Source organism: Physcomitrium patens, chromosome 3 (genome assembly GCF_059467195.1).
Source record: "Physcomitrium patens ecotype Gransden chromosome 3, ASM5946719v1, whole genome shotgun sequence".
NCBI classification, from domain to species: domain Eukaryota; kingdom Viridiplantae; phylum Streptophyta; class Bryopsida; order Funariales; family Funariaceae; genus Physcomitrium; species Physcomitrium patens.
In genome coordinates, this window is record NC_143412.1 from 20,193,931 (window position 1) to 20,210,491 (window position 16,561).

Below are 16,561 nucleotides of genomic sequence, written 5' to 3' on the forward strand. Positions count from 1 at the left end.
TGATTCTGCTGCACCTTCAATAAGCTTCTACTATTCAATTGCGGAAGTCATGGACATGCGCATACGGACTTTCAGATTCTGAAACACAAGATGCCGCTCAGGGGAGAGTGGTACTCAGTAGCAGACACTCATATTGCAGGGTTGGTCTTGGGCAGTGTGTAGTGAGAGTCAACGACGGCCATGACTTTTTCTGTACCGAAGATGATGATTCTTACAGCTCTGTTGAAACCTGGACAAGCTCATCATGGACCGACATAGTCGTGACGAGGATCGTTGTCTAGTGGCTTCGTGAATTATTGTTACTCACATGGTTGGAAATGTCTTCTTTCTTTCGAGTGATTGATGTTATATTGGAACTCACAGGAAGTTTCGAACATCGAACAGTCCATGGAATATCGTTCAAATCGTACCTGAGGAATCAGGTCTGAAAAAACCTCTTGCACAGTGTTGAATTTTGGGATTGATTCTGAGTTTTCTGTCAGCACATATTGAATTCGAGTTTGTTGCTGAAATGATATACCTGTCAGATGTATAGCTTACGTGGCAGACTGATCTGCGCCAGACTCCAGGAGTTTCGAGAACCGAGGACTCCTTAACTGATTCGGAGCCAGGGTACATTCTGACAGATAGGCAGTCCTTTAGTTTCCTGTCTGCTTTTCTCACGTGTCTCTCTTCACTTCGTTTACGACCCTACGTCCAGATTATGATGGCAATGTTAATGCCTAACAGAAATGTGATCGTTCTTCAGTTAAGCATCAAATATAATGTTGAATCGCGTTGTCAACATCAGTCTCGGCCCATTTTAATCAGGACAATGCCACCTTATTGTTGATCTCGGCACCGTCATCAATCTTTCGATTTTACCCTCCCAGTATCCGTTACAGTCCTGCACATGCGTACTTAATAGACGCCAATTAAGTTCGTTTCAGAAGTACTGGCCGGACAATAGCGATGGCGGCAGGTCCTTGCAGGCACCATTGGAGCTCCTGTCTGCCTTCTCCCACACTCCTACCATGCGGAGTTTACAGGGCCATGTGTGTGTTTAGAGTGTAGCCCACTCAGCGGCTAGTCAGAGTAGCATTGTGGTTGTGTTGGGGAAATGGTACCCAGGAGCTCGCAGGTTGCGGCATTCGGAAAGGGCTGAAGCAGTAGACACCAAGTATGCAAAACTGATCTGGACTTCTTGGACACTTCTTGCAGATAGGTCTTTTAATTAGTTCTTGAGGGTAGGGATGCTGAAGACCTTCGTCACTTGCAAATGAGGTTCAGCTTGTGATGGGGCAGATGACTTACGGATAGTTTCAAGAATACCGCAGTTGTAGAGTAGTGTCCTCGTCTTGCAGGAACCCTGCGTCTGGTTCGAGAGCTTGCCGAACTCGCTCTTCGCAAAGGTTATTGGATGTTACAGGCCTGCCTACTGTATGGCTCGCATCCTTTCCACAATGAGCCTCTCGGCTGGCCTGATCTCAATGTCAGTGTTCACATTAGTGCTGCAATTAAACGCCCAGCCAGGTACCATTTCAGTAGAACTTCCATTCCGTGAAGTTTGAGAATAGTTTGCAACTTAGGCCTTGTCATGTTACTGCATTTTCTCCGAACAAGTGGATTGACTGCGTTGCTATAAGAGCCTTGTTCACTTGCATTCCATCATTCATCCCTTGGAGTTTTGAGCCTCAGGGTTTATCAACATCGATTGTGGTGCCAATGCCCCAAACCACGACACGTCTATCAACATGACATGGACGACAGACTCGGAGTACACGACCGCTGGGATTAACGCTGTGGATGAGAGTGAAACTGCCTTCTTCTACATCCCCGCGCACACACAGAACACTATTCGGAAGTTTCCAGGACCTCGTAACAAGAGTTGCTACATGCTGCCAGTTGTGAGAAATAAAACGTACCTTGTTCGCGCGGGTTTCATCCCTCAAAACCCACCTCCGGAGTTCGACATTTTTATTGAAGCCACTAGGATTAAAACTGTCGACTCGTTCAATGGCGATGTCGTGGAGGTAGTGCTCAAAGCGACCCGTGACGACATGTATGTTTGCCTGGTGCGGACTGATCCATCAGATGTCCCCTATATTTCGTCCCTAGAGCTTCGACCTCTGGATCCAGGCATGTATGCCTTGGTAGAGAAAGGGTACTATTTGCTTCGCATGGACCGCAAAAACTTTGGTGCCGACAAGCTGTCGATTGTAAGGTAAATACGCCATCACATGTTATTCACCAACTATGAATCGCATTATGTTACTACAGGGTAAACCTGCCATCGTATCTAAATTTTGTTTATGTTTAAACATGCAATAGATACCCGGATGACCCATTTGACAGAATATGGCTGGGCGAGAATGCTCCCGGTACAACGATCAACACAACCCAGCCAGTAGCGCCGGGCTCCGCATCCAACAAGCCTCCCATGGCTGTCATGATGTCGGCAAAACTTTTGAGGGGATCCCAATACCCTCCTTGGCTTGCTAACGTTGACTACTACGTAGTGCTTTATTTTGCCGAAATAGACGCGAGAATGAACTCAACTTCCCGCCGATTCGATGTTTCGCTCGACAGCAAACCATGGGTTGTGGACTTCAGCATTCTGCTTGCGTCTGGTTCCAGTGGTTTATTCACGACACTACAAGTTGAGAAAACGTATGCAGCTATTGCACAGGTCACGAATCTTACATTCAACCCTTGTGTCGACTCTACCGGACTTCCAATGCTGAATGCTTACGAGTCGTACCAAATATTTGAGGAGGTGCAAGGGCGAACTTTCTTGCCTGATGGTAATGCATTTCTCTATCCCAATGCTATTTCGCTTTGATCTCTGTTGAATCACTGTCCCAGTTAGGTTCCTGAATCTCATTCAACATCTTTCATTTTTGTCATGTAAATAAGGCTGTGAAGGAATTGTGATCACATGTTCCTGAACAATAGAGACACGTCGACTTTTGCTTACATAGTAGACACACTATGTTTTGTTTTCACATTTTAAACGACCAAGCGTTTGAACAGAGCAGCCATGGCAATCGAGAACATAAAGCAACAGTACAATCTGAGTGACTGGAGTGGTGATCCCTGTTTTCCTTATCCTTACAATTGGCTCGCTTGCACGCTGGACTCAAGTGGCCCCCGCATCTCCACTTTGTAAGCCCCTATTTTGCCTCCTAATGATCACTTCTTAACAAAGTCGGCCTCCTATTGAATCTAATGCTGAACGATAATGAGTTCCTGATTCACCTAGCGTCAGAATATGCCCACAAGAACAGCATTCGGGAATCTAACGGATGGGTTTTTTCAGGAACCTGGCAAGCATGAATCTGTCTGGCCCCATTGCGACCAGTATTGCCAACCTCACAGCGGTGACCACCATGTAAGTCGTTCATCATTGACGGGATTGTTAGTAGTGTATTTGGTACGTTAAGTAAATATTGCCGTTCCTGTTACCATTTTTTCCTGAAGCTTTTGGTTGCATACAGTGTTATTCTACTGTTTTGGATGATTTCAGATGGATGAGCAACAATCTCCTGAGTGGACCAATACCAGATCTCAGCCAGATGAAGAGTCTCTCTCACTTGTATGCTTCGTGATGCCCTCAAGTCGCCTAGTCTTTACTTTCATTAAGTTATTTGTCGTGTTGTGTTAATTTTTCCAAAACTTTCTATCGTGAACTTAATGTTTCACATGATTATAGCACGATTGGGGGCTCTTGTCCTTATTTCCAACATTCTCAGTCATCTTGTTGCCGTTGGTGCTGATGCAAACTCTAATGTATCACCTGGTAGGGGCCTGCAACACAACTCTCTTACGGGAGAAATTCCGCAATGGCTTGTTGATTTACCAATGTTGCAGGAGCTGTAAGTAAAGATCACGCATGTCAAGTTACTAATGATTTTCTTGCGAAATTTGCATATCTTGTGCTTCATCTTTTCGTGAACTCCTCGTGATGAGAGCAAGACTATGGGTCATGCAGAACAGTATTCTTAACAACTGCAATCATGTTTCACAACTAGAGAAATCTAGGACATTTTTTCGAGCTTAATATTTCTTGGACAATGCCAACAGGTTTCTTCAAGATAACCATCTGGAAGGGAGTGTACCCAAGTTTGGCAACAAGCAATTGATAATGAAGTAAGTGGAATTCCGGTAATTCGTTGCGGTAGTACTGAGGTGAACTATATCAGAAGGACGGGTCTTGTAACATTAAGGTTCATGCCATTTTGCCTGTATGCAATCTGAAACGTGTGGATGTTCGGCTAAAATCCTTGTTCTTTTCTGGTGGGCAGCATTTCTGGGAATGACATACTTTGCGAAGGCTATCATTCGTGTGAGGAAATCTCAGATAGGACATCAGCATACAGGAAGTCGCACGTCCTGTCTATTGTAGTCGAAACTCTTGGATGCCTCTTGGTCTTGATGGCCATCTATGTTATCTACCGTTTGAGCCGAAACAGATGCAATCGCCATATGGAATCAGGTGCGATTCCAGTCTGAATTTGTGTCATCACTAAAAACTGGCTATTAAATTGGAATTTTGTTAGTATCTTAGAGCTGAGCAGAGATGTACCCCACCCTGACTCGCAGTCTATGATGTGAAATATGATTCTTTAATGATTGTCTACTGAACTCCTTGGCGGCATTGTAGGAAAGAAAATGGACAAGCAGCACAGTTTCCAAAACCACACCCAAGTGTTTAGTCTTCGAGAGCTACGGGTCGCTAGCAAGAATTTTAGCAAGAAGATAGGAGAAGGTGGATTTGGTCCCGTATATTATGGCAAATTGGCAGACGGTCAAGAAGTGGCAATTAAGGTTTCAAATGGAATCTCTAAACAAGGACAATCTGAATTTTTTACTGAGGTAGGAACTCCGACAGCCAAATTGCCTTCCCTTGTTACAACTTTGAAATGCCTCTGATGAGATTACTTGGAAATTTACCGTCACCTGGGTCTTCGATAAGCTTATTGGAAAAGGGTACACGTTGAGCTGTTTTTTCTAATCTTATCCCTGCGATTTGATCTTGAAGGTGGACTTGCTGTCACGAATTCACCATAAGAATCTCGTCTCTTTGATTGGTTATTGCCAAGAGAAAGACAACCAAACGCTGATCTATGAGTACTTTCCCAATGGAAGCCTGCGGGATCATCTTTACGGTAAGTTACTCTTCTTTCTTGTCTACCTTTGTTCTTCTCGTCGCGAAACTCAAGCGATGGTGACTAGGTGATCGATCAAGTTCATTATTCTGCTAGGACTACCGCTCGACAGTAGTGTGAACTGAGTTATAGTAATGAAGTGCAGTCATTCAGGAATTTGACCTGTGATTGTAATAGGCCCATCTGCAACGACTCCTTTGAGCTGGAATACTCGAGTGCATATTGCCCTAGATGCTGCACAAGGTTAGACTCCCAACCCAACTCATGTCTCCGCTTAAGGGAAGCTGGCAGCGCTTGTAGAAGCTTAAAAATTTCAAGGGATGTGGATTATTTGGGTAATTGTATGTCATAATGTCATATTCAACAAGAAAACGACTATACGCTTCGCTTGCCATAGTCACAATATTTGTGTCATGAATGCTCTTCTAAACGCGTACATTCACAGGTTTGGAGTATCTGCACTTGGCATGCCGACCTAATATTATCCATCGAGACGTGAAGAGCAGCAACATTCTGCTGACCGATCGTATGGAAGCGAAAGTTTCAGATTTTGGTCTGTCCAAGCTCGCCCTCCAAGCTGAAGGCGTCTCGCACATCTCAACTCTCGTTAAGGGAACTGCAGGCTACCTTGACCCAGAGTACATTCTTTATCCCCTAACGCGTGAAATCCCCTAACCCAATTCAGCACTGTGTTCCGATCGACGTAATCGTGCTATTTCAAATTCTAATGTTTGTTCCACCCTCGTCGATCTTGAATCATTCGGGAATTTTTGAAAACACTGGATCAGATTGACTTCCCAGGATCCATGTCTGAATGTGATATTAACTAGAGCGTGAAGCTTCATGAAACTTTTGTGCGGTGGTGTTCTACAGATACTATATCTCCCAGAAGCTGACTGTGAAGAGTGACGTTTATAGTTTTGGTGTGGTCTTATTGGAGCTTGTTTGTGGACGACCGCCAATTAGCATGTCCCTTTCCAATCCCAACAAAAAATTGAGCATCACTGAAGTGGTAAGAATTTAGAACATGTCTCATCTACTCATCTTTGAAACTGGAAGTACCCAACGACCTCGAACTCTTGATATATCTTCACATGTAGCGATGGAGGGAAGGACTTGGCAACCCGGAGATGAAACCCCATTACTACCTGACGAGTGTCACCATCATATACTGGGCTCCCATGTACTCCTAACTGTGTGATTTGGATAGGTGAGGCCGCACCTGCAAGCTGGGAACCTGCAAGAAATCGTCGATCCAGATCTACGATCGGACTTCAGCCTGGAGAGCATGTGGAAGGTTATTGAGATCGCAATGACCAGCGTGGAGCCCAAGGAGAACCACAGGCCCAACATGCAAGAAGTCGTCCAAGAGCTGCGGGAGGCAGCCGCCATCGAGCAACAACGGTCAGCGAAGGTTGGACTCCGTTCAGATGGGCGACAATCAAACGCTTCCGAGGTCACAGCCAGAGGTGACGCATTCACGGACACCTCTCAAGAGTCTATGGGCTCCCGTTACTCCTTGCCGTCTCCTAGATAATAACACCTAGTTCTCCTCGTACCATGGAACTGTTGCTCATTACATACCCACACACACACATCCATATATATACATATAGTTGCAGCACATTTATCTTAGAATATTTCTTATGCACCCAAACAGGTCCTCCCTGTCTAAAATTTTGACGTTCTGATTCGAGAGGCGTAGTTTCGACCAGACTTTCGATGAAGAGATTAAGGATGTGGAAACATGGAAGCACCAGCAGCATGTATTCGGACTGACTAGCGAGGCAGCCTGATGAAATTCTTGAAGTTTAGAAATTCTATTACCAAGTTTCGAATCTCCTGAGATACATGCGAGATGAGGGGATTCGACAGTGCAGTGTTATCCTGAGATCACGTCTATGCTACCCAAACTTCGCAATGCATGCACCCACAAAGCATAGCGATTGCTTATACTTCACCGAGAGTACTGCATTTAAGTTTTTTGTATCTCTACCCTTGTGACTTTAATGTACAGATTCCACTGTCAAATGCAAATGTTCACAGAACCTAACAGAGCTGAAACCTAAATGACTGAACAACAATGCTGTGGTTAGCTAGTTAAGTGTCTGAATGCCATTAGATTGATGTGACAATGTAAGTGGACTAACGACATCTCAGCTATGAAAATACAAATTGCAGCCAAAAACATAATAGCCTGTGCAATATTCCATTCTTCGTTAGTAATTTGTGCAGAAAGTTTTCTTCTGACTAATCCACTCTGTCGAACTATTTACACTCTATCATCAAGTGCTGCTGATAGTCACCATTACTTTTTGGTTACTTGGTAGATTTGACACAATTGTTAAGGTATAATTTGAATGAACGGTTGGATTGCTTTGAATTTTGAGGTCTACTTCAATGTTATATATAATTAAATACATGAAATGCAAAAAAAAAAAAAAAAAAAAAAAAAAAATCCTAGACCTCAGTTACAAGTATAAAGTCCAATGTTTCAAGCACTTGAGAGTTCTACTTTGAATCTTATAGATCTATAACTCAAATGGCTACAAATCCAAACATAACATTTATCAACAACATAAGAAGATTTTTATTTTTTCAATAACCTAGACATAAAATCCTTATTCTTGTCATTCATGTTTTCCTTCATTTAGACTCATCCATCCTAAGATTCTCACATTTACCCCTACATCCTCTCATTCCCAAATGCACAATATTTTTCTCTACATATAAAAACATGGGGACAAATGGACTTGTTTCATTCATGCAAGCTTCTTTATGTAGGATTGTTGCTTCTATAATTGGTACAAGATTAAAAGTCTCCCACCCCTAGCAAGATTTTGGCTACTTATATTGTTAGGCCCTAATTTTTGGACTTGTAAGAATTCTTGTTTGTTTATTGGTTTTTGGTCTTATTGCCTTGTTCTAATTTTCTATATACAAAAAGAAGGAAGAAGAGGGGCAATAATAGACCAAAATTAATATCTAGTGAGAGATCTTATTGGCATGGCTTATGTTCTTTATTGTTTGATTCCACAACTAGTCAAGATTTAAGCAAGTGTATTAGTACAAAAAAATATGTTTTAATACTTTTTTCTTTATTTTCTTTTATAATATATCCAAAGATACTTCAATATTTTTAATCATTTTAAATCAATTATTTTACATTCATGTTCGAATTGCAAAGAATAACTAGAGATATAGTTGTTTTAATATTGAACATTGTCCTAAAAATCTTAGATAAGAGTGCCAAAGTATTATGAAGTCTTTTTAGAACTTATAGTAGAATAACATGTGATTTCAACAAATAAATACATTCTTAAAAGAATTATATGATATTATTGTTTAGTTTAGTCCTTTATATATTTATGCCATTCTATATAAGCATAATGGTTCTTATTAATAATTTATACGATTTAAGATTATATGTGCCACTTCTTTTGATAATTATGTTAGAATCTTCTAATTTCATTGCAAATCTTTTAGTATCTTATAGGATAAAATTTTGTACTTAAACACATAATTATAACCTTACTCCATTACAAATAATAAAATAAATAAATTATAAATCAACTGTAGTATTTACTTTTAATTGTGTATATTATATGAAAAATAGCAATTTCATATTATAAACTTCACATTGCCATACATAACTTGTAGGATTGTCATTGACTCAAATAACAAGTGTTTTATTTATTTTTACGTCTCCATTTCAGATTACTAAGCAAACAATTGAATGCTGAACATGACTTCTTTTTCAAAAAAAAAACGTTAAAAAAAGTATTTTGCTACCAAAATTAAAGTGAATAGAAACGTCCATCAACATGAAACCCTAAAAAGGGGGTCCATGGCCAGAATTCATGAAACCAAGCCACGAATTGGTGAAGACTGGAAAAATGAGAAATGTCGTTGAACCAAGAGGATGAGAAGCCGTCTCTTCGACGGCTGAAAAACCAACATTGAAGCTCCACATCCATTGCATACGTGACTGGTGGTGAACAAATTAGGGTTAGGCCTGGAAGCCATCGCCATGCTCCCAATTGCTGAGCCAGTAATCCCGTCGCGAGCTGTTGGAATGCGTGGTGCCGTTCTTGTTTCTCGAGGACGGCATCGTTCCACGTTTGATGACCTTGGTTTATAGTCGCATTTCAGTCTGCTGGTGCTGCCTTTGTGATTTTACTCATCTTCATTTTTATTTATTTATTTATTTTTCTTTTGTTTCTTCTTCTCTTTCCTTTGTTTGGGGATGATAGCGGTGGTAGTTTGTAAGTAGGATGCGGAAATTGGGAATGTGCTTACAGTCACATTCGGGTTGGTAGACTTGTGTGGTTGTTGTTGAGATTGCAGCGTGACAGAGCTGTTGGAGTGAATTGTTGGTCGTTCTTGGGCTTGGTTTTCCTGCTCTACATGTTTAGGGTTTAGGGTTTAAGGGAGAAGAGATTTTTGTGGAAATAGTGGGCTTTGGGCAAGTAGGAACCGAGAAATGAGCTTGTTGTGTGCTTACAACATACATGAAAGGATTACTTAGGCATTGATCTGAGTGGTGTGATAATGTCAAGCAGTATCATTCTTTTGATGAATTAAACACCGGGAAGGATTAGGGCTAGGGATGGTTGTAGTTCTGGATTTGGTGAACATTTTTGTGTATTGAGCAACCGCTGACGATAGGATGAAGTCCGTACCGGTTTGGCGGACCCTTTATGCAATCAGAGGCTTGACAACCTCGAACCGAAATGCGGGGAAAACGAGGACATTGAATGCGGATGGACGTAGGATACAGAGATTATCTGAAAATTGCTCTGGTGTGGCAAGGGAAAGTCGCATCACCCAGTCTTTAATATCTCAAGGAGTTTTGGTTGGCTCTGGAAATCTTGATGACTTTAGGGCTGGGGACAGGACTTCTAATGGGCAATGCCCGGTTGATCACATGGAATTCTCTTCATTCTTTAGAGGGCCGTGGTCCAATTCAATACGTGCTCGTGGGTTTTCTACGAATATAGCCAACTCAGCCGTTGAGAGAAGCCGAACACAAGATCCGTACCTGGCCACAGAAATAGCATTGGACGCGGTTGTGAAGATCTTCGCAGTGTCCAGCAGCCCAAACTACTTCCTCCCTTGGCAGAACAAAGCGCAGCGAGAGGTTACTGGCTCTGGTAAGTGCTGAAGACTTTTCTTCATTATGAGGACATGATAATTGCAGTATCAAGTGGATTACAGAGGTTTATGTTTCATTTTATTCTACCTTTTAGTGGGAATTGTTGGTATTTTTTTTCAATGAAGAGCTGCACCATGTTAACCATGGTGTCGTTTGTACAAATCTTGTGTCATTACTTATTTAGCAGTTCAGGACATGGCACTCTGGGTTTCAACAAAAGAACGTTGGGATTTGCAGGGTTTGTGATATCTGGGCGCCGGATATTAACAAATGCCCATGTGGTGGCTGATCAAACTCACATGATGGTCCGCAAGCACGGGTCGCCTATCAAGTACCATGCACATATTGAGGCTGTAGGCCATGAATGCGACTTGGCTCTTGTACGAGTTCACGATGATGAGTTTTGGGAAGGAATGCTAGAACTGGAACTAGGGGATATCCCATTCCTCCAAGAGTCCGTTGCCGTTGTTGGATACCCTCAAGGTATGGTTAAACCGGTGGCAACGTTCAAACAAGTAGGAGGCTAGTTTTCATGGTTATGGACCCAATATTGTTAAGACATTCTTCTCACAGATTTTTATTATGATTGACCTTTTTGGGACGATTAGCAGGTTGGTGATTTCACAATGGTTTACTCTAAGATGTGCAGGAGGCGATAACATCTCAGTTACTGGAGGCGTTGTGTCTAGGGTTGAACCAACCCGGTACGTGCATGGGGCTGCCCACCTTATGGCAATCCAGATTGACGCTGCTATCAATCCGGGAAACAGTGGAGGTCCTGCTCTCATGGAGGACAAGGTGGTTGGGGTAGCCTTTCAAAATCTTGCGAATGCAGAAAACATAGGGTACGTTATATGCCTCTGATTAGGCTTTATCCTCTCAGTGGAGCTCTGCACAACTTCTGAGGGTGTATCATTGAAGTTTTTTGAATTTTCCTCTTGTATCATCGACTCTTGATATGGAGTCTTCTATGATGTTGAGGCTTTTTTGAAATTGATTCAAGATGGGTGGTCATTTTTGCAGGTATATCATACCTGTTCCAGTCATCAAACACTTCCTCGCAGACGTGGAGGAAACAGGAGACTATATTGGCTTCTGTTCTTTGGGTATCACATGTCAGTCCACTGAAAACGTGCAGCTGCGTGAGCATCTCAAGTAAATGAGTCTGAACCTTCTTCATGAGCGAGAATCTAGCGCGTGTGATACTTGCCTTTTTCAAGTTGCATTTGCTTCGTATTGATGTACTTCCAATGGGGATAGAAGGGCGGGTATATTTTCAGCTATATTTGTCCATCGAGTTCTGTCGCTTCGAAAAGCTTTCTCATCTTATTTCGATTTTCGTGCTTTCTGACTGCTAACATATGCTAATTCTTAAAAAGTATTTCCTCCCGATTTTTCATTTATCAACTAACTTTGCGTTACAGGATGCCTGCCGGGTTAACTGGCGTATTGGTTAATAAGATTCACCCTCTTACTGACACCAGTAGATGCCTTAAGAGAGATGATGTGATTCTGGCCTTTGACGGTACACCCATTGCGAATGATGGAACAGGTAATAGCTGTGAGCATATTTGAATACGACGTTGAACTTATTTATCTGGACGTTTGCGACTTGTTTGTCTCCATTTTCATGTATGTATACAGCACACGGACATATTAACACGTATATTGTCTACTTTCCTCTTATTCCTTTTTTGCTATTCTTTGTGTTTAGTGTGCGTGTGAGTACTAAGTCTGAAACCTTTGCTAAGATTTCCATGTTAGAGAGAGTACCTTTTGAGGAAGTTGATGCTTAGGTGGGGGTGAGCTGACAAGGCTGAAAATTGCAGTACATTTTCGTAACAGGGAGCGCATCTCATTTGATCACTTAGTTTCGATGAAGAAAGCTGGTGAAGCTGCCAAAGTAACTGTTTTGCGAGCAGGCGAACAACTTCACTTTGACATCAAGCTGGGTCCTGTACGCCAAATTATCATTTTTTTACGTTTTCCGCTACAAATTTGTTATTTTGAATTGAGTTGTCAAGTTAAATTAGCAGTTACTGATTATTTTTGAGAGTTAAAACGTACTCAAGGAGAGCTTTTGTTTGGTTTGTAGACGTTTGTAAAGAAAATTAGAAGAACTGAAGGTTGTCCTATCGACGATACATAAATTCAGTTAACATGCTCGTACATCTTACAAGTTTAACTTCAGTTTTTGTCGCTTGACAAGGAGTCTGAAATCAACCTCAACCTGGCTTTGCTACAACATATAGTTTTGACTTCCATGATCATCGCTTTTGTGCAGTTACGACCTTTGGTACCGATCCATCAGTTTGATGTATTGCCAAGTTACTACATTTTTGCGGGCCTTGTATTCACACCTTTGACTCAACCCTATTTGCAAGAATATGGAGAGGATTGGTATAACACCTCACCTCGGCGGCTTTGTGAGCGTGCCCTGTCTGCATATCCAACCGAGCCTGGTCAACAACTTGTCATCTTGTCACAGGTGAAACTTAAGGGATGCTATCAAGGATTTCTTGGATAAGCAGTTATTTCTTGATAGTCTCAATCACTCATATTTTCTGCTTGTCATTTCTAACGGGTAACGGAGCCATTCCTTGCAGATACTGATGGATGAGATTAATACTGGCTACGAAAGATTTCATGATTTCCAGGTATGTGTTTTAAGGCTATATGTCATAATCATATATGAAAGCCAGCTGCTTTCTTGACAAGTCTTTTCTTTGCAATATTCACGGATACGATTTCAAAGGTCGTGATATTCACTGCGTCAGAACACGATTGGGCTCATATTAATGTTACGTCACTGCTCTCCCAGGTGAACAAGGTGAATGGCATTGAAGTTCATAACCTACGGCATCTGCGTAAACTTGTAGAGGAGTGTACAGAGACGAGCATCCGCTTTGATTTGGATGTTAACCGCGTTTTAGTTCTAGATTTCCGGGCTGCTAGAGAAGCCTCTTTAAGAATTCTGCAGCGTCACCGCATTCCATCTCATACATCAAAAGACCTTCTGGAGGAAGAGGATTCCAAAGACAGTGCTTTTCTGAGCTGGGAGGGTCCTTGGCACAAGGAGGAGAACAAAGATTCTGAAGGGATTCCCATTGAGGAGTTGGAGGTGCCTGAGCCAGTTAAGGCTTCATTCTGATCCAAGGCTATTTGACAAAGTGAGTCGTCTCTTCTTTTAGGCATGCGTCCTTATCTTTTATGTTGAAGTTACAAGTAACTTGTAGATCAAGTTCATTTATTTTTGCTCAACGCGGCAGTACCTAAGAAACTTAGATTATGTCATTCAGACAAAGTTTGCCGCAAAATTTAGGATTGAAGACGTTTTGTGTTTCAGGTGGACGATACATCGCTTGGTAAGAGGCTAGTAAACCGCCAGATAAGCACTCCAATATTGAACTTTTCAAAGTTGCATCAACGTATTTATCTGTAGCAGGTGGGAATGTAGACGTGAGGATGTAGGTTATACTTTCTTGCTTCCTCTTCTCATTCACTGGCCTTTGAAAAATGTATGAGGACAGTTTCGATGTTCACCAAGTAAACGGGATTGTTAGTATTCGTCATATTTGATCAGCCTCAATTGAAAGAGCTACATCAGTTCCACAAATGGCTGGAGCAGCAAGTATGCATCCATGTCTTTCCAGTCATGCCCTGCATTTTGATTAGTATCTAATTCTGAAAACTTGCATTCTGTTTTGAATTGTCCGCTGTGCTGGAGAAGCAGTCCCAGCCCTATTATGGAGAACGAAGGCCCCTATTAGTTCTGAAACGTCTAATTGATAAATCAAGCAAAAAATTGCATTCCTCTTTGCAGTCAAACCACGCACTAGCTAATATTGTATGCCTCCCTTTGCAGTTTATTACGTTGTATGGTTAGTATGTATCTATCTCTTTTTTTGTGACAGTGCATTGTTCTAACACTTCCAAGTCTCAATCTGCTATTCATCAAACATGCTGTCTTCTGAGATCTGCCAGAGTTGCAGAAATCTAACTGCCAAACGGTGCCTCTTTTGTGCTACTGGGTTTAGGATGACTGGGCTGTAACTTGTACATTTCAACCTCGAATTTCTCTTCTCTGTGCCTTCAATTCTAGATGTTTAACAGACACTAATCTCATACATGCAAATAGTCTTACCTTATCTGACCTATGGTCAATTTAGTCAGCATGGCTTGATGCTTATTGTAACCCCCCTACGGAACCCTATATGAATTGGAGAAATATCGACCGCTTAGTTACCTAGAGTTGTATTTACCACCTTTGCAGTTACTGTTCATACATATATGGCGCTGTGTTATTCTATGTGAAGAGTTGTATCTTCAGCTGTCTTATCAAAGCACTGTGTTTTCCAGTTTTTCTCCCAGGTGTCAATGTTGTATTATCACATGTGGCTACAGAATTGACATGTCCTGGATATGCATGATGGTGTACTGTGATGGCAGGACCCCTGATCAGAAGTTGAGTCAAAATGTTTGAACTGGGAACAGAAATGTTGCAGCAGGTTCTGTGTTGTTTCCCATGTTAGGAGCTGACCAATATGACAAGATACAAATGAAGTGTAAATTTAATAAGGTATCTGAGCTAGTTTGTTTTCACATAAAATTTGGAAGTGAAGACTAACCTGAGAAAACCAAAGCGCAAAACCCTCGTGTTAATGGTATAGAATGTATGGTTGATTTTAAAGACTTTTAATCTAAAATCTAAAGTCAAACTTTGAACATTAAATCCTGACACCATCCTATCCTAAAACTATAGGGTCTAAAACCTATGATGTCATGTGATACTAAAGGTGACTTCTCAAGTGTTGAAGGATGGTCTCTTAATTTGAGATGGCTCTAATGAGGGATTAACACTGAGAGTTGGACTAGGGAAATACATCATGTAAAATCTCAGGCTTGGGATTATATATTTTGTCATTTGTGCATAAACACAGTTTGAGGTTGGTTAAAGTATGCTTCAATATTTTGACCTTGACTCTTGGTACAAAGACAATGATAACCACCCTCAATTTCTCTACAAACAAGAAGTCAATTTCACCAAGACAATTGTGGTTGTGCAAGCCCTAAAACCGAATCATTCTGAATGTCTAAGTCACAATGCATTGGACTTTGCAAACCCTGCAAGAAATCATTTGCTAGGAAGATAAAATAACATATGATGAGTTAGTTTTTAAATTTATTTTCAGTGTGCTGGGGTGGTCCCAGCCTTAAGAAAAACTCAGATTTGTTGAATGAAAGAATGATTGCTGATGATTTGGAAGGAGGCTTATACAGAAGCCCTCACATTCCATGTGGTTTCTTCTGCATTTAAAAAATATGTGTCAAGGATTTCTAACACATGTTGAATCTCACTAGGGCTTGGTTCAATGGCTAAGGACCCACTCTCGCTTTGTCTCTAGCCTAGAGTTGGAACTCATACACTGCATGGGATTGGTTTAGGGTTTGAAGTTGTGTCAATATCTTTGCATATCCAGACAGCAATTGGCACTTTTTTAATAACCAAAGTTGGGTAAGGTACATGACATTGTTTTTGGAATGTAGGAATTCTTCTTCTACAGTTTGATTAACATGGTCTATGGGTCATTGGACAAATGCTGTAGATTGCAAAGATTGCAAGAGTATGTATGAGGAAATGGCTCAAGTCAAAATTTAGTAATATCAAATGGATCATCTATATGTATTAACTCTTTTCCAAGAGAAAAAATGTAAGGTAGAGGCATGATTTACCTTCCTTTACTAATGTTTCCAACCTGCACAATAGTATGGCCAAAGACCTTCAAGCTGGTTTTTTGCCTTTTCTTTTTATGCAGCTTGTCACAATCCTTGCAAACATCCCTTGTAGTGTTTAAGCAAAAATGTGGCCTGTAAAAACCATTTAATGATCAATTTATCTCACACCTTTATCAAAGTGCATTCAATGCTTTTTCATTGAAGTGTTTAAAATTCAGTTCTTTTGTGCATTTTCAATGGAAAGCCACCTTTGAAATTCTATAATTACTTGCAATCACCACCAAATGAGGTAATCCTTCACTGTAAAAAATCACAAATGTTTACCAACCTGGATGGGAAGTGTTTTTATTTTTTATGATTGAAGTTGTGCATCCAACACAAACACACTATTCATTCATGTACCAAAAATGACACAATTCCCAGGTATAGCTTTGGGGTCCATGTGTATGAGAACACACCAAATTCCATATTCATCAAAAATAAGTATTGACAGGATTTGACTTCATCCTGGAAATAAATAAGT

General features: G+C 41.1%; 2 protein-coding genes across 2 annotated transcripts; both read left to right on the forward strand.

The window, feature by feature from the left end:
- The first annotated feature begins 725 nt into the window (after positions 1 to 725).
- Positions 726 to 7,195, forward strand: LOC112279273 (putative LRR receptor-like serine/threonine-protein kinase At1g67720). The gene is made up of 15 exons (XM_024513540.3): positions 726 to 1,512; positions 1,678 to 2,203; positions 2,311 to 2,783; positions 3,018 to 3,144; positions 3,299 to 3,370; positions 3,506 to 3,574; positions 3,783 to 3,854; positions 4,063 to 4,128; positions 4,284 to 4,474; positions 4,643 to 4,854; positions 5,021 to 5,147; positions 5,325 to 5,390; positions 5,593 to 5,785; positions 6,021 to 6,159; positions 6,358 to 7,195. The coding sequence occupies exons 1-15, from the start codon at positions 1,422 to 1,424 to the stop codon at positions 6,682 to 6,684; spliced, it is 2,751 nt and encodes a 916-aa protein (XP_024369308.1). The 5' UTR covers positions 726 to 1,421; the 3' UTR covers positions 6,685 to 7,195.
- Positions 7,196 to 9,137: 1,942 nt separating this feature from the next.
- LOC112280613 (protease Do-like 10, mitochondrial) lies at positions 9,138 to 13,876 on the forward strand. Its single transcript, XM_024516275.3, has 10 exons — positions 9,138 to 10,300; positions 10,540 to 10,785; positions 10,952 to 11,147; positions 11,326 to 11,457; positions 11,727 to 11,854; positions 12,132 to 12,259; positions 12,587 to 12,790; positions 12,909 to 12,959; positions 13,124 to 13,472; positions 13,649 to 13,876. The coding sequence occupies exons 1-9, from the start codon at positions 9,817 to 9,819 to the stop codon at positions 13,451 to 13,453; spliced, it is 1,899 nt and encodes a 632-aa protein (XP_024372043.1). The 5' UTR covers positions 9,138 to 9,816; the 3' UTR covers positions 13,454 to 13,472; positions 13,649 to 13,876.
- The last annotated feature ends 2,685 nt before the right edge of the window (positions 13,877 to 16,561 follow it).